Source organism: Enoplosus armatus, chromosome 18, assembly GCF_043641665.1.
Source record: "Enoplosus armatus isolate fEnoArm2 chromosome 18, fEnoArm2.hap1, whole genome shotgun sequence".
In the NCBI taxonomy this organism is placed as follows: domain Eukaryota; kingdom Metazoa; phylum Chordata; class Actinopteri; order Centrarchiformes; family Enoplosidae; genus Enoplosus; species Enoplosus armatus.
The window spans coordinates 14,016,537-14,034,893 of NC_092197.1; the positions used below are offsets into that span (position 1 = coordinate 14,016,537).

The window sequence follows — 18,357 nt, forward strand, 5'->3', positions numbered from 1 at the left end:
AAAGGTTGTCTCTCATACTGTCTCTGGCATGAAAGTAGCTGCATGTGAGGAAGGAAACACTTTGTATATTTGCAGTAATGTAGAATATAGGCCATTTGTAGAACATTCACGTAAGACCACCAGTAAGTGTCTCATTATCCTTGTGATCTTAAACTAAATTCTCCATGCATGTAACTCTGTTACTGCTACACAAAATTGTGTTCATAATATCTGACTTTTTAAGAAATACTGGATACTTTCAAACGAAACAATCAGAGAAGGAAACACCACTTTGGTTGACCTGCTCACAGCGCATGTCCACACAAAGGCCGTCAGCTGTGACGAGGGCTCTAAAGCGTTTCTTCATTTTAAGGGGTCACAACAAGACTAACAAGAATGAAAAATGACTTTAAGTTTCTCTTGAAGAATAAACTGCAGAGTCTGCTTCTGTTTCCCATTCATCAGCTGTTTTTTTTATGTTGTTGATTTCATCTCTCTCGTGACCACGTTCCCTTGAAGACGTGACTTCTGTGTGGCGCTCACACCATTTGTCTAAGTGTCTGATTATAAATGCATGAATGCTGTTGCTCAGTTGGTAGATAGACTCGAGCGGACTCCTTTTTTTACGCAGCCTGAAATGCTTCTGAAGCAAAATAGTTTGTTGTTTGTAATCTTCAGTCCTCGGGGGGGATAATCACTTGTTTCCGCTCCAACTTCAGCACACAGACTGTTGCATCATAAGTTATTAGCTCGCTGGCAAAAAACTTTTAAGTAATCTTTCTGAAGTATTGGTGTGCTGCAGGGTCATTGCAAGTGAAGGAATATATTGTTATGGTCTGGTGAGAACCTCCTAACTCCAGTTCTGGTCAAGTTTTTCACCCAGTCGGAGCCCCAGGGGCTCCTGTCAAGATAAACTCAAAATGTTCTTCAAACTGAAGCCGAGGCTGTTTTCTCTGTTCCTGACATGTTTACATTGTGTGTGTGTGTGTGTATGTGTGTGTGTTCAGATGAGTTTAAGGGCCACTCGCTGCTTCAAGCTGCGCGGGAGGCTGACATGGCCAAGGCTAAGAAGACCCTGGCATTGGAGATCATCAACTTCAAGCACCCTCACACACACGAGACTGCACTGGTAAGATAAACACACACTTTACTGCTCACACAGATTCCCACACTGGCGCAGAGATGCTAAGATGCTGTTTCCATGTGTGTGTGTGTGTTAGCATTGTGCAGTAGCATCGCCGCACCCGAAAAGGAAGCAGGTGACGGAGCTGCTGTTGAGGAAAGGCGCCAACGTAAATGAGAAGAATAAAGAGTGAGTGCTGTTTTCATCTGCTCAGAAACACAAAGGGACGACATTATATTTGTATACAAAATAATTGAACACATACAGGTGATTGAAGGTTGATACGTAAGTGTTTTTGGACTGAAGCTGCCAGTAGGTGGTATTTTGTGCTGATAATCAAGTGTTCGTTTTCGTTTTAATGTGTTATGTTTCTGAATAAATTATCATTATGTTTCTTTTGTACCTTTATCTCCTCCTTTTGTCTCTGCAGTTTCATGACTCCTCTCCATGTGGCAGCCGAACGTGCTCATAATGACATCATGGAGGTGCTGCAGAAACATGGTGCCAAGGTAAACCAGGACTCTATATTCAGTTAGCCATTTGTCGTCTGTCATTTCTGTCACATCTTCATTTTCATCTATTTGTGCATCTCTTTACTTCCACCTTAATCCTTTTTTAAATATATGTAAATATGCCTTTTCCAGTCATATATAAATTTCTCTGTTTGTACACCTATCTGCTTATCCACACATGCATATCAATTGATGTCAGAAATGTTTTTATTTTGTCTGTTTGGTTGTTTACACATTGACAGAAAGTAGACTAGAATGCATCGCAGCAGCAAGAACCTGGTTTTTCTGTGAAAGTGTAGACTCATCTTTTCATTCGTGGAAAATGTTGTCCTCTTGCTCTTACTGTGCTGTTGCTATTGATACCGACGCATGCAAGTGGACATATTATGCACATAACATGTATCTGAATTTGGGTAAGAATACGGGGACAAACAGGATAAAAGTCGCATGACTGTAGTTAATGTCGTTTCAGACATCAAACATCAGATGGTCTGATGAACTGATGTTGTGCAGAAAACGTCACCTTTGAGATAAATAAGTGGACATTGGACTTATATAACTTATAAAATCTTACCTGAACCAGACATAATTTAGATGAGGCTATTCTGATAACAGATAATGACAGATTTATTACCTAAAGGTGGATTTTTAAAGAAGTGATGAAGGTCCTTTCAAGAATCGTATACAAAGGTTTTTGTGTTTGCAGGTGAACGCCCTGGACACGCTGGGTCAGACGGCGCTGCACCGAGCGGCGATGGCAGGCCACCTTCAGACCTGCAGGCAGTTGCTAGGATACGGGGCAGACGCCTCGCTGGTGTCGCTGCAGGGCTTCACTGCTGCTCAAATGGGAAATGAAGCCGTACAACAAATACTCAACGGTATGCCACCCTTTGTGCGTGTGGGTGGCTGGGCGTGCACACGTGTTTTGGTTGCTATGCACGGGCTAGCAACGGCAGGATTAACTGGAAATGTTTTTGAAAGGTCAATATTGATACTTTCAGACTGTATGCAAGTCAGTTCAAAATGCAAATCACTTTGAACTGACTTACAAATGACATATGTGAACAATAAATAAAAGTCTGCAAAAATCTGCAAAATGGCAGATGTAACTGGATGTAGTTGTAAAGGAAAGTTGTACGCTTTGCTGTATGGGGTGGCAGAAACTTTTCTAATGCAAGATGTCCACCCTTGAAGTTGTCCACAAAGTGACATCAATGTGTGTAAAGTGAATTTAAAGCCCTCTGTATGAGCTTCTTGGAGTTTTGCGACACATCCAGCAGTGACATCCTTGGGTTGGGATGTGGTCGCTGACTTTTGTCTAATGTCATCTTCTCTCTTCACCTCCACCCACTTGCAGAGGATACATTTACTGTCATGCTCTTTTGTAGCTTTTACTCATGTTTGTGCAAAGCATTTTTGGATCTATGTTTCTCCAATGTTCTCCTGTGTGTTCTGCTCTGTAGAGAACGTCCCGGTGAGAAACTCAGACGTGGACTACAGACTTCTGGAAGCTGCTAAAGCCGGAGACCTGGACACTGTCAAGGTAGTTTGGTTGTAATTTGTCTCGTTTTGCAACTGACAGTTGACATGATTGTCCCCAACTTGAGTGACATTAACATGAATAAGTAATGTATTGATAGATTACACTCTTCTTTTGTGGTCATTTTGGTGACGATAATTCAGATGCTCTACAAAGTGACACATTAAATACAGTATATGGTCTACCTCTACCTTCAGACCAGTCTGTCCAACAACGTAATATATCTTTGAAAACTTTATGTCCACATTTTTTACAAGGGTCTAACTTTGTTTTCATTGAGGTAGACCACACCTGATAGTGGTGTGGGTATTAAAGGGTTAAATGAGAGAAAGAAGTCCAAACAATCAATAATGCCTTAATTTGATAAATGGAAATGGACATGGGGAAGAAAGAAGATGACCTCAGTAGCCTTGGTATGTGTAATGAGACCAATCCTGGGAAATAATTTGCTCTGAGGGAGCAGAAATCTTTTTAATTGCCTCATTATGGTTTGGAAATAATGTGGGGATCCTGTCCAGAAAAAAATTGACCAGCTGCATGATTGAACGTGGGCTGAATTTCATAAAACCCTAAAAAAGGCCCGAACTGACATTCCTCCGGTTATACACCGGTTGAGCTCAGTGGTGGGAAAACACGATAAAATATATTAGTTTGTTGTCCTTAAATCTATAAAGAAAATAATAATAAGAAGAATTTAATCAGTAATGAAGGACTTTGATTAATGACTAAGTGACGCAGTGACATACAACAGAAAATGATGAACCATAGATGGACTAAGAACGTATATATAATGTAAATTTGACGGCGACTCATCTTAGACTCTTTGTTTTTCAATGAAAATGGATCAAAATGTTCTGACCTTTGCCACTGCTCTTGTCGCTCTCATGGAGTCCTGGTCGAAGTGATTTTTCTTAAATGTCAGGTGGATATTTTTCACCGCCAGTTGAACGTTTGCTGTTCACGTCTTTGTAGTGTTGTCCACATTGATTCCAGTAAAATTGCAAACCTTTTGTTGTTGTGAAAGGCCAAATTTCCCACCTCATAAGATTCCTATAACATAACACTCAGTATAAGCACCGTCATCGTCTCCAGCTCATTATGCTGCCACTGTTGGCAATTTGATTTGCACCGGGCCCACTCGTGTTCAAAATGTAGCCGCTCGTGATGCACTGTAATATGCCTCAGATAAAACCACCCACCAAATGTCAGGACCTGGTAACATTCGCTCAAGTATTTGACAGAAGTATCTGAAGTGAAAATCTGCGTCTTTACCCGCCGAGACAGACAGTAATGGGGTTATCCAGATGAAGAGGGTCTGTCAGCGTCTGAAGTGTGATGCTTTGGCAGGCTGGCAGGGGATCGCAGCAGAACAGACGATGAGCTCTGGTCTGGCTTCTGTCAGTCTCTTTTTACCTGATGCGCGCACACATACACACACGCACATGCACTGGGGTTAACGGTCTGGCTGAGCTACTGATTGACGTTTTAAAAAAAAGTAACACTTTAATCAGTCAGGGACTATTTTCATTTTCTGTAAGCTAAACACACATTGGTTTAGGTTTAGGGCTGTAACTAAGGTTTATTCTCATCATCGATTAATGTCATAAACATTGTGAAAAATCCCCACAGCCCTTTATATCTTCTTATATCTTTAAAATACATTTCTGTCTCTGAACTAGTTTGAAGTAACAGGAGAGTAGCTCTGTTATTTTCTGTGAACAGCAGGTGTCTGCCTCAGTTCAGCAGAAGTGCATTTTTTTCTCAACTTCAGTTAATGACTTCAATATTGTTGTTGCTCCCTTAAACCCCTTTTTCCACATATTTCATTTCACGGACATATTTTTCATCATGAATCCAGGTGGTAGGGCAGATGAGCAGTGCTACTCTTTTCCTTGTTTCTTTTTCTTGCTGTCTCTTAGAAGTACTGTTTGTCTTGTTTGAGGGTGGTTTCGGTTCGTTGGCAATTTTTTTTAGGGTGTAAAAAGGATGATATAAACCTTTGAGTCTGGGAGACATATCAGGGTGATATATCACCTCTTCACAACATGTTCCTACTGGACATTTGTCCCAATTTCCTAGCTTACATTGAGAAAAATGTGTTGTTATCTGGCGTGGGGTTAACAAGATGCAACCATGCTAGCAGTTCTGTGAGGCTGTACTTAAATACAGAGGTGCTTTAAGCTAAATACTAATGTCAACATGCTAACATGCTGATGTTTAGCAGGTATGATGTTCACCGTCCTCTCCATCTTATTGTAGTGTGTTAGCATGCTGATTTGCTAATTAGCATTAAACACAAAGTACAGCTGAGGCTGATGGGAATGTCATTAGTGGTGGTACAAATGTACAAATGTGAACCTCATGGTGGCGCTAGTGTGGCTAAAAAACAGAATTAAATTAGTTATAACGTGAATTGTTTCTCTTAAAAATGACACAGTAACAGAGACGCCAGCTCAAAAGAAGAAGATTCTGGTGAGGAGCAAAGATTAAATCTGCTGAACTCAAGGGAGAACAGAGAAATGTTCCCTGTTCATATTTGTCTGTAAATTATATTCGATTTCCCCAGTTATCAGAGAAAAATGATGTGTCCTCTTTCCAACCAGACTTTTTTTTTACGACTGATCATCCATCTTCATTGAGAAACTGGTGTTATTGCACTGAACAATCAAAAACACTGTCTTCATGCCCGCATTTTACTTCAACAACCTCTTGAAACGATCTAATCCTGAAATCAAATCTCTAAACAATAATGAAAATACATTTAAAAAAGGATTTCTACATGATGCCATAGATTGGAGATTTATTTCTTCCTGGCTCTTTGGTGGATCAGCTCTTTCATTTGAAAACAGATATTAATTTTGATCTTCCCTCGTTGTCTCCTCTGTCTCTCTGCAGTCACTGTGTACGGCCCAGAATGTGAATTGTAGAGACCTGGAGGGACGGCACTCCACTCCCCTTCACTTTGCTGCTGGCTACAACCGAGTGTCAGTGGTGGAGTACCTGCTGCACCACGGGGCCGACGTGCACGCCAAGGACAAAGGGTGAGGCGCTTACGTTGTTGTTTAATTTGAGGCAAACAGTAAAGTAAACATTTACAGACATTTTGGGTTGCCGTAAATTAGAAAGTCGTTGCAAAGTGATGGAAAGTAAAATTAAGTATGTGTGTGTCTAACTGTTGCGGTCCCTTTACAGTGGTCTTGTCCCCCTCCATAATGCCTGTTCGTACGGTCACTACGAGGTGGCCGAGCTGCTGGTCAGACACGGAGCCTCGGTCAACGTGGCCGACTTGTGGAAGTTCACGCCGCTCCATGAAGCCGCCGCCAAGGGCAAATACGAGATCTGCAAGCTGCTGCTCAAGGTTAGACCTGCACTTTCAGTTGCATCAATGCATGTTCAAGCCCGAGCAACCTGAGCAACTTCAAGTAAGCCTCGACCACGAATCAATAATGAAAATGATCGTTGGCCTAATCATTTCTCGATCTAAAGGAACGGAGAAAGCAGGGCTCACGGCTGTCGTGTTTTCCCTCTGTTGTCTCTTTAGTTCCCTTGATAAAAAACGTCACACCAGCTGCATTTGCAAACATCAGCATGCTGTTTGCAGTGACCATACAGGACCTCTGGGCATGTTGGAGTCTGCAGTATTCGAACATTTAAATTCCACTGCAGTTTTCTTGGTGCAGCTTAAACGCTCTGTAAACACACTTTATCCTCTTCTACATACAGTTTCAGAGGACAGTATGTGCAAGACATCAAACTCACACAAGACACTCACACCTGGCGGCCTGTGAATACTGTGTGGTTCTTAGTTTTCAGACCAGTTGGGATAAACTCGGACCAATCAGAAAATAGCTGTTGCGTAATACCTGATTGTCACGTCTTATGGAGTCTAAATGAGACCTGTGAAATGTTGCAGTTTCACAGCTGAATGTGTTTTTGTTTTTCCCATCATAACAACCTGCAGACAAGGCTACATCACCGCTGTTGTTGCCATATGGGGCTGCATAAATTATTATTAGATCAACTCCGTTGAATTCACGCACATGAACGCACGCACCAAAGCTAACACGCATCAACTGCAGAGAAAATAATGTGCTGCTTTGAGACTTCACACTGTCATTGCACGGTGAGATTGAAGTTTGAAGTTTGGAGCTGATACGGTCGGACTGACAAACTGGTAAAAGAACGAAGTACTGCACGCAAACAGTCACAGCAGCAAGCACTTATCACTTTGAGGCTAACTGCCATTGAGCAGTGCTGGTGGAAGTAAAAGTTTGATGATGCAGTGAGTGAGTGAGTATGGATGGGGTGTTACTTTATTGATCCGTCTGTACTGAAACATCCGAAAGGAACCTGATTGACAACATTTCTGATAGCGATTAAAGTCATTTATCATGGAAAAATTACAAATGTCTCTGTCAGTAAGTGTGTTTGCTGTTTTTACGCTCGGCTGAGGAGGAAAAGTTAATGTATCGATTAAAAACAAGATGCAGCAGAGTGCAGTTGAAACAGACTCGGTGAATAAATCATGACTAAAAACTGCAGCAGATGAAATCGTCAGATCTGTGTGAGACTGTACCGTTCCTCAAATGAATACACAAGTTAAACACAAATGTCGTATCTCCACGCGGTTTTCCACTGCTGCTGTTTTAATTACGTCATCTCGTTGTGCTCTCTTCTTCTGCAGTGGTTTCATGGCACCCGACTGGAGAATTAGTGCCACCAGCTGTTTATCTTGATGTGCTCAACTCCTAATATTCACATAACTGCAGTTTCATTCACATTTCCTTTTTTTCGGTTTTTCTGGAAGTTTGGGAAAACGTTTGGATGGAAACCTGACTATTGTTGATTAAATATCTTTAGGTTTTGAACTGTTGGAGGAAAAACAAACAAACAAGCAATTAAAGGGTGTCACCTCCGACGACACCCATGAATTGTGCTTTTAACCCTGTTGCCAAGCATGCAGTCGCGCTCGAGTGTTTAGGGTTACGGTCTGCTGGTTTGAATGTCCTGGTACACGGAGGCTACCTTGGTATATAATAGAGTGAAAGCGTTAAAATCTGTTATTGAACTGTCTATTATACGGTATGTGTGAAAGGCGAGTGAAATACTGTTATCCATTGTTCTGATTGCCCCAACAGTTTGTGATTATGAGGGCCACAGGGTAATAGTTCAGGGTATTGTTTTGCACTGAACTAATACAGATGTGTTGCAAAGAAAAACCTGATTAAATGAGTAGAGAAATAGAGAAAATGCAGGTGCTTCCTAAGAGAGCACGAGGGGTCACTGCATGGTTGAATTGAACACCTGTGGGGGACTTTGGATTTTCCTCCGGGAGAGTTCCAGAGACTAGTCTAGTTGCTAACTTGTGGGAACAGTGAGATGTGCTGCGATGCTCATGAGGGCTGGAGCTACAGTAGCTGGTCAGCGCAGGACTTCAGCACACGTCAACAGCAACGCCGTCTGCCTCAGCAGCTTTGTTTGTGTTCATCCAACATAAGACTCGCTTTACATAGTGGGAGTACAAGTGATTATTGATCGTCGTCTGGAACCTCAGTGATGGACTCACTTTTTATTTTATCCAAAGCAGTTCGTTGTTGTTTTTGTTGCTCCATTGGGCAGATCAGGACGTCTGTTAGGGGCCGTCACCCTTGTCCTTAGCTTAGCTCCCTCAGGCCTCACTTTCACCGATTTGAGGGTTTCAGTAAGAGGTCTTGAGGCAGAGATTAGAAACGCAGACAGATGATCGATTGGTTCAAGGTGGTGGGAAGGTTTGGTATTTTTCCACTCTGGTTAGAATATTCTCACACATGCGAATTTCGGCTGGATTTTAAGCATGTGTTTTGATTCCTGTGTACCCATGGCAGCGCCCTCATTTCCCCTTTAACACACACACACACACACACGCACACAAGAGTGTTCCCGCACTTTGGTGTTAATCTGCCATGGCCTCAGGATGGAACTGTTCCCCTTTCTGAATAAACTGTTCCAGAGTTCAGCAGTAGGTTTTTCTTTGTCTCCTCTGTTTGTTGTCAACTTTCTATTGTCCCTTTTTTTTGTGGGGGATTTGTGCTCGGAATAAAACTCTGCTGCTTTTGCTCCCAGTGCTGTGATATTCTGCGGGGATCTTGTGAGATATACAAAACGCTCATTATCATTTTCTTTGTTAGGAAAGAAGTGCAAGAACATAATGAATCTCACCTCAATTAAAGAAGAATCTGTCTCGTTTGCACTCATGTGACTTATGATCTTGGCTGGATGTGTTATCATCTTGCAAGAAACCAAACGGTCGATCAAGAAGTGTGACATCTTTCTTCTGTAGGTCTCTTTCTTTTGTTTGTTCAGCCGTTGTGGCTGCCACTGTTCCTGATAAATACCCAGCTTTGTTTGTGTTTGCTGCCACACCAGCGGCATGACTCTAGGGATGGCAATGTCAGTCAGTCCACCACTTTGGTCCAGACGAAATATCTCAGCAGCTATTAGATGGTTTGCCATGGCATTTGGTACAGATATTTATGGTGCCCAGATGATGAATCCTAATGACTTTGGTGATCCTGATTTTTTTTTCCTCTAGTGCCAGCAGCAGGTCGACATGTGGGGCTTTTCCTGAAATATCATCTACTGGAAGGGTTGCCATGACATTTGGTTCAGTCATTACATTTTTCCCTCAAGATGAATTGCAATCTCTTCAGTGGTTCCTTAACTTTTCATCTAGCGCCATCATCAGGTCAAACTTTCAATTAGTTCTTACTTTTATGACAAAAAATCTGCAAAACTAATAACATTCCCATAATTAGCTTTAGTGCTTATTATCAAATTTTAGCATGTTAACATGCTAAACTAAGATGGCGAACATGGTAAACATTACACCTGCTTATAATCTGCTTGTTGGCATTGCCATTTTGTGCATGTTTGCCAACGTTAGCACCACTAAGCTCAGCCTCGCAGAGCCACTAGCATAGCTGTAGACTGTTGACAAGAGCTTTCAGGTTTTAAAATGGTTAACTGCTGTAAATGGAAAATCTTTCATAAACTGAATGTAGGCTAAATCCGATGGAAGAGCAACAAACCCGACATTTATTTATATGTAAATTTCCCCCAACTGTTACTTAAATGGGTCTCTATTCTAATTTTCCTGGACAGAGAATAAATTACAGTGAGGATGTGATTGCATCAGCAGCAAAGAGATAATAGAAATGGAGAAGTAGGGCAGAAAAATCATAACATGGATAGGCTAAAAAAAAAAAAAAAAAAAAAACCTTTAAAAAGGGGAATACAGTCATGAGAGACGTATAACGGACAGTTTCAGGCCAGCAGTGCAGCAGATACCCAGGGGAGGGGTCCCACGACATCAAATTTTAACGAGCAGATTTCAAAACTTACAATGAAATGACAAGTTAAACCGTAACCTAGGAGACAGTTGAGCGATGAAAATGTCTGCCCCCCCCCCAGCCCCCCCCCCTCCATCTCCAGGGTATGTGGTGTTTTCCACTTCACTGGATGTCTTGTCCTCACCTCTCTTCCTCCTTTCGTCTCTCCCTCTCTTCTTCTCTCCGGTGAATTACCTTCATCCACTTCTCAGTTGTCACTTGTCATCGTCTAAGTGAAATGCTTCCCCTGGTATTCAAACGATAAGGAACTTTGAGGACTGATATTTTTTAGAATTAAGTCAATTGATAGCTAATGTTTTGCACCAACATTCGGTCTTTAAATGTAGTCTTTATTAAGATGGGTTGACCTCTGCATTTGGATTGGAAACACATGATAGATGTTAGTGTGCATGGTGAATACACATTTCTCCTCCATTCTGGCCTCCTCTCGCCAGCACGGAGCAGACCCCACCAAGAAGAACCGAGACGGGAACACGCCCCTGGACCTGGTGAAGGAAGGGGACACCGACATCCAGGACCTGCTGAGAGGAGATGCCGCGCTGCTGGATGCCGCTAAGAAAGGCTGCCTGGCCAGGGTGCAGAAGCTATGTAGCCCCGACAACATTAACTGTCGGGATACACAGGGACGCAACTCGACACCTCTGCACCTTGCAGGTAAAATGACTGTAGAAACACCGAACAATGCACACATTTTAATGAAGTAAACATCTCCCTGATTAGGTGAAGCTGACACATTGCAGACACACTAAAATGAGGGATAGAGCCAGAGGTTTTTAGTTTCCGTTTGGCTGAAGTTTGCAGGATTTAAGCGACTTTGGACTTTTGCTGGTGCCAATCACTCCGGCTGCAGCATCTCAGAAACAGCCGACCTCCTGGGAGTTTGGCTCAGTGCAGTGCCAAGAACAAGGCAATAAACACATCCAGACAGCTGAAGTCTTGAGGGCAATAACACCTTGTTCATAGACAGGCGGGCTGGGACAACTTAGCAGTGTATCAATGATGTTTGATGATACCATTTCTGAGACGAGTTATCTGTTTTTTTTAATACATAGGGAAGGTATCGCCATCATCATCAATGAATATGAGCTCTTTAATGTCAGCACCGGACCAGCTTATGTAATTGTTGACATAGTTAAAGAGCCATGTGGTTCTTTGATGGGCATGACATCCCTGAAAAATCCTGTCAAGTTATAGTCAAGTTATATCCAAGCAGCCAGATGTGCTCTCATCTCCTTGTAAAGAAGCAGAGTTTTGGTAAACGGATTTATGAATGGGACCTGAACAGATCTCTCTGATTAGAGATTTAGATGAATTCAGTTGGTTTTGTGCTATCCATCTTATCCCATTTAATAATATTTAAAGGAAATATGGGTTTTCTACTAGTATGACATGCTCAGTCATCCTGACTAAGGCTTTGTTTCTGCCCACTGACAGGATCAGGATGTTTTTGAGCACTGGCCTGTTAAAAACATAAATGGTTTTCAATTAAAATCTGCAAATATCATATGCAATATATCAATATAGATTTATAAATATGTCCTAATTTATCAATGGCTCAAAAGACCATATTATCTGACTTTACTATTTTATTGAACAATATAACTCTAGTAGCTGTACTGAACTGTAATGACCTTGGATCTCACACAAAAGAAAATCCAGATAGCAGAGACACACACACACCCAGATACTCATGTATTTATTCAGGGTCTGTATAAATACATGAGATAACATCAGCTTCAGAGATAACACCATTCTGTTACAGCACCTCACAGACATAAACACACACAAAGCTTGAAAGACACAGTTTGCTTGAAAAAGTTTGCTAACAGCTTACGCAGGGTTAGAATAAAGCAGGGTGTCCGGGGCGTCAGGGTTGCAGGTAAATGTCTCTGTCTGTCTCTCAAACTCCTTCATGTTTTTCTAGCAGTGTGGAAGCAGCTGTCTTTGTCTTCCTTTAGACTCTGTATTTATAGAGAATGTCGTGACCAGAACAGCTTCAGCACGATGATAAAGTATATCTTAATTAGAAAATGTTTTGTGGCATGACTGGCACTTTTAAAGTTAAGAAACTGCTGAAAACTGCTGATTTTTTTTATTTCATAGATCTGACCACTTAGACACACACCCACGCACCCTCTGCCTTCATGTACCCGCTTGTAAAAGGAAAACATGATTATACGCTGTCACACTGCAGCTGATGTAGGCTGACATGTCTCTCTTTCTTTCTCTCTTTATTTCCTCCTCTCTCATTATCTGACTACATTTTTTCTCTATTATCTCTCATCCATCGTCTCTGTTTAACGTACAACCCAACAACCCCCCCGCAACGCTCTCTAGCCGGCTACAACAACTTGGAGGTGGCGGAGTATCTGTTGGAACATGGAGCCGATGTGAATGCACAGGACAAAGGAGGGCTGATACCTTTACACAATGCTGCTTCGTACGGGGTAAGACACACACACACACACACACACGCTTCACTCGAACTGCAGACTGGAGTTCAGGGATGCTGCTCTTATTGGTTAGTGATTCTGATAATCAATTGTGTATTGATTTCAAATTTGGTGCTTGTTTTTCTGTAAATTATAAATGGTATCATTTTAATTTGAATACCTACTATTTGTTAGACAAAATAAGCAATTTGACGACATCACGATGGGCTCTGGGAACCATTTTTAACACTTTCCTGACATTCGATTGACTAAATGATTAATCAAAAAAAAAAAAAAAAAGGAAAGATTCAATTGATTATTTGACTTCCTTTCCATGCTCTCGTCGTGTTGTCGTCTGTACCAACGCTGCTTATTCTGGCTCATTTGTGTTGAGGTGAATGTCATGAAGTTAGCTAACTGTTACGGCGACATTTACAACTTCTTATTTAAGGCTTTAAATCCATATCACATGTGGGAAACGACAGAATCTGAATGTGTAGCTTACATCTACTTAGTGCTGATGGGGACTGAAACTAGTCTAGTCCTGCAGATATTTTACATTCTGTTGGTTATCATAGGAACATCATTTAAATCATTATTATTATTATACTTGGGTTAACTGAAGGAGTGCATGTATGCACTTTTCCTTCCTCTGGACTCCTTGTTTGTCTCTCAGTCACATTTTACTTATAGCTCGACAGCATTCTGCTACTGAAACAGTCTTGAAACACGTTTGAATGAAAACTTGATGAGCTCAGTGTTTTGGAGACAGACACACTCCCATACACACACTTTACACTTTAGCATCCCCCACTGGTACTCAGAAACAAGCTACATAGTGTTTGACGCTAAGACAAGAGCTGGAGACAAGACGATGAGGGAAAAGAAGGGAAAGAAGGACCGCCGGGGAAAAACAAGAATCATGATGGAGTTAATAATTCACACGTTTTCTGTTCCAGAGGATCCCACATATTACATTTTCTCTGATCACGATTTTTATAGCACTCATTCTCCAGACTTCACACATTTGCTCTTGTTAAATGCTCTTCCTCCTCTCACCACCTCCTCTTCGTTCTGCTCTCATTTTCTACCATTCTAATCTTGCCTCTCTGCTTTCCTTTACATCTCTCCTCTTTCATCTTCTGTCTTGTTCTCTCTGTATCCGTCACCACCACCTCCTTCCTCTCCTCTATGTAGCACGTGGATATAGCCGCCCTGCTGATCAAGTACAACACGTGCGTCAACGCCACGGACAAGTGGGCGTTCACGCCCCTCCACGAGGCGGCTCAGAAGGGGCGGACTCAGCTCTGTGCTCTGCTATTGGCCCATGGAGCCGATCCCACCATGAAGAACCAGGAGGGACAGACGCCGCTGGACTTGGCAACGGTATGAAAGGCTTTCTTGGAAATGTTTCACATCATTCGTCCTCATTTCTTCGTATTAGGAGCCTCACTATGAGTCAGCATTTGGCAATATCATTAGCTTCAACACATATTTGGCTGGTTATGGTCAACTATGACAGTGGAGCACCGTGAAGAAAGTTTGCCGACATTTAGAAAGTGGAACAAGGTTGCTTCCAAACTCCTTGCACCCTAATGAGGCTTCCTAATAAGCCCCCCCAGTAAGGTTTTGTTGTTTGACTGTATTTACCACGTCACCAGCTGACACAGGAAGTGAAGCACCACTTGTGATGTTGCCAACATTAAGTTAATACAGTAGACACTGTGCAGTCATGTGATTTATTGACCATCAAATGGAGCCTCAGCTCGGCACTGGTAGGGCACTCCCAAGAACAACGTGGATAATCCAACTGCTTCTGCGAAGAGAATTAAACAACAGAGCTGACTGTAAAAAATAATTTGATTTGATTCTAAATTGAAAGTATGTCTGTCTACATCTTGTCATTCTGTCTGTCTCTATGTCTCTGCTGCAGGCTGACGACATCAGAGCATTGTTGATTGACGCCATGCCGCCAGATGCCCTGCCAAGCTGTTTGAAACCCCAGGCCACTGTGGTGAGCGTCCACACACGTGCATACAAGTATAGACAGAGGGCGTCCGGCTGAAACATAATCCTGTGGTGGCCACCTTATGTGTTTGCTATAAGAAGAAGAAACGGCGAACATATGTGGAAACTACAAGGCTCAATTCAGTTTAAGCTGAAGCACAATAAGTGTGAGAGATGAAGCGTAAGCAGTGAAAGGAGTTGAATTGTCAGTTTAAGAACTTAAAAGAGCTGAAATCAGTTGAAGTGTGATGATTGAAAGCATTCCAAAGTTTCATAGGCTATTGTCTGTTTACATGTAAGCACTGAAAGCAGTTAAATCATAAAAGTGCAAGAGATGAAAGCAGCTGAACTGTCGTATACAGTTACAAATAAAAGCTGAAGTGTGTGCACTGCAAAAAGTGTCAGTCATTATGAAATGTCAAGTTTAGCAGTAAAATTTGACTTATTGGCCCTTTTAAACCAGAACTTATCTCTTCCTCTCTCAGGTGAGTGCAAGTGTGGTGAGTGCAAACGTGGTGAGTACAGGTGCTGCAGGGGGCGTGGTCATCTCTCCCTCTCCATCCCCGTCCTGCCTGTCTGCAGCCAGCAGCATAGACAACCTAACCACGCCCCTTAGTGACATCACAGCGGGCGGGGCCACCGGACCAGCAGATGGAGCATCTGGGTCTGACAGGAAGGAAGGAGAAAGTACGTACAAACACGCAAGTTGCATCTTAAGTCAGGGGCTGGTTCTTTTGAAAATGTAAAAAAATGGCTCCATAGGTGTCACAGATGTTGATGTAAACATGTGTAATAGCTGGGAGTCTTCTGATAACCCTGTTGACATCTCTGTGTCGCTGCAGGTCTGCTCGACATGACCATCAACCAGTTCTTGAAGAGTGTAGGGCTGGAGCACCTCCGAGACATCTTCCAGAGGGAACAGGTACACACACACACACACATTTATTTTGTCTGTCTGGGAGAAGACAAAAGTGAGAGGGAACAGCAAAAGGTGTGAAGAACTGGGGTGGCACATAGATGCAAGAGGGATAGAGAGACAGGGAAAGTTGGAAAAGATGGACCAGGAAAAAAATTCAAATTGCGAGTGTAATATTTTCTAATGTAAATCTTTGTAATCATCTTTTTAGGCTTGTTGTTTATTTCTCTCAGGGTTACATACTCATTCAGACTTCTTTTGAACTAATTTATTGACATTTTACATTCCTCGTGTTAGTTTTGTTAGTTAGTTCTGGCGAGGGTTGCTCAGGGGATGCAGTTCTGTTGGTCCACCACTTTGGTCCAGACTGAAATATCTCAACAACAGATGGATTGCCATAAAAATTGGAAATCCATGTTCCCCTTAGGAAGAGCTGTAATAACTGATTTCTTAACTTTTTATCTAGCGCCATCAAAATTTGAATTTGTCCAACACTATAGCTTATTATGGCTAGCTAATATCCCTGATATCCCATCAGCCTCAACTGTAATTTGTGTTTAGTGCTAATTAGCAAATGTTAGCTTGGTGACGCGCTAAACTAAGAAGATGAACATCGCACCTGCTTAGCATCAGCATGTTAGCATTATCATTGTGTTAGCATGTAGCTCAAAGCACTACCATGCCTAAGGGCTGCTTCTCAGAGCTGCTAGCATGGCTGTAGACTTTTATTGTTGTTCTTTTGTAAACGTTAATGTACAAAAAAAAAAGGAGAGACGTACAGAATGAGATAGAGCAACAGAACCAAAAGAAGGATTCAGATGGTCGGAGTGAGAGGACAAGGAAGAAAAAACAAGAATCTGAAAGAGACAAGGAGACAGACAGAAAATGAGACAGATGGAGTGACGGAAAGAGGAGAAAACAGACAGAAATAGAAAGTGAAATTGAAAGGTGACAGCGGGCAAAAGGCTAAGTGTCGAAGGCTGTGTGTGTGTGTGTGTGTGTGTGTGTGCGTGCGTGCGTGCGTGCGTGCGTGCGTGCGTGCGTTATATTATATTATATGTATTCTTGGTCCCCCTAAAGGGAAACAAGCCATCATGAATATTCAGATGAAGAGTGAGATGGAGGTGAGAGTCAGCTGGATGTTAATGAAAAGTACATTTTTATTTCAGAAGAACACAAACAAGGAGTTATAACAAAGAAATAGACATTAGTTCAACTGATTTCCGTCTATTTAATAGAAATGATTGTTAAAAAAAAAAAATACTTTTACGTGGAAATTACAATATTGTGTTAAAAGTTGAACCAAAGAACACAACTTATTTTAGCTGTAATGATTAATAACTCTTATCAATTGTGTAAAGCCTCCCTGCTCACTTGTTTGTTGTTGTGTAGAGGAGGATTGGTAGAAAACCTTTGTTTGATGAAACAGTTTATGCTCTGATGCTGCTTTTTCATATCACTGTGATGAAATTTTAAGATGGCAGCTTGAAGCTTCAGCCAGTGGTGATGTGTGTCTTTTATTAGTTTTAGATGATTACATCAAATTGGGTGTGACAAACTATTGTTAGAGGGATCATACAGGTTTCTGCAGAAGTAAAAAAGCTAAAGTTTTCATCTCTATGCGGTGATTTCTGAATTGAATCAGGCATTTTTTGTATTAACTTTTGGTTCCAGACAAATTTCCAGTTTGTGTTTTGCTTATTTCTGCCTGGTGCTTGTATCAGTAAACTCCCAGCAGAGTTTTTAGGCTAAGATGATTTACACCTGTAGTGGTGATCACAGCAGCACAGAGGAAAGTAGATAAAGGTTACCGTTTGAAAAGTGGAGTTCTGTCTGCCTCCAGCATGAATCTCATCTCTGCTCTCCCTGAACAAACTTGCAAACTTCACCATCATCAATTTGCATATCAATGGCTGACCTTTTCTTCATGCCGCTTCTGTCTTTCTCTCATGAATATTTGTCAGACCTATTGTCTCTGCAACATGTCTTAGATCACTGAACTCATTATTGTTTGTTGGCAATTTTGATGATCAGTTGTAGGATGACCTACTGGTGTTACCACTGAACTGTAATGTTTTTTTTTGTTTGTTTGTGCAGAGTTTTACAGTTAAATACAGAAAAACAACATTTGATTTAGTTGACAGATGTATAATTAGAAGTATTGCTAGAATAGTCTAAAATAAAAATAAAATGTAATTTTCCTGGCAATTTACAGCAGACACAACCATGAACAAGACTGACATGACTTCTTTGTCGTTTCCGGGCAGATTTCGCTGGATGTGCTGGCAGACATGGGTCACGAGGAGCTGAAAGAGATCGGCATCAACGCTTACGGTCACAGACACAAACTCATCAAGGGCATCGAGAGGCTGCTGGGAGGCCAGCAAGGTCAGGAAACACACACACACACGCTTAAATGAGGGTACACACTGTTCCCGGGAAAAAACAAACAAAACTAAA

At 41.7% G+C, this 18,357-nt stretch overlaps 1 protein-coding gene across 2 annotated transcripts in view; it reads left to right on the forward strand.

Annotated features, from left to right (window-relative positions):
• The window catches only part of LOC139301028 (poly [ADP-ribose] polymerase tankyrase-1-like), a 73,519-nt gene that overhangs the window by 50,832 nt on the left and 4,330 nt on the right, over nucleotides 1-18,357 (forward strand). Inside the window, exons 10-23 of one of the 2 annotated variants that reach the window (XM_070924276.1) lie at nucleotides 987-1,108; nucleotides 1,200-1,291; nucleotides 1,533-1,611; nucleotides 2,321-2,492; nucleotides 3,078-3,157; nucleotides 6,050-6,195; nucleotides 6,347-6,512; nucleotides 10,977-11,196; nucleotides 12,880-12,989; nucleotides 14,172-14,360; nucleotides 14,908-14,988; nucleotides 15,467-15,668; nucleotides 15,824-15,903; nucleotides 18,165-18,285. In XM_070924276.1, coding sequence (XP_070780377.1) covers nucleotides 987-1,108; nucleotides 1,200-1,291; nucleotides 1,533-1,611; nucleotides 2,321-2,492; nucleotides 3,078-3,157; nucleotides 6,050-6,195; nucleotides 6,347-6,512; nucleotides 10,977-11,196; nucleotides 12,880-12,989; nucleotides 14,172-14,360; nucleotides 14,908-14,988; nucleotides 15,467-15,668; nucleotides 15,824-15,903; nucleotides 18,165-18,285 — 1,860 coding nt within the window. The remainder of the gene's footprint in view (nucleotides 1-986; nucleotides 1,109-1,199; nucleotides 1,292-1,532; nucleotides 1,612-2,320; nucleotides 2,493-3,077; nucleotides 3,158-6,049; nucleotides 6,196-6,346; nucleotides 6,513-10,976; nucleotides 11,197-12,879; nucleotides 12,990-14,171; nucleotides 14,361-14,907; nucleotides 14,989-15,466; nucleotides 15,669-15,823; nucleotides 15,904-18,164; nucleotides 18,286-18,357) is intronic. The other variant, XM_070924277.1, reaches the window with a different exon arrangement.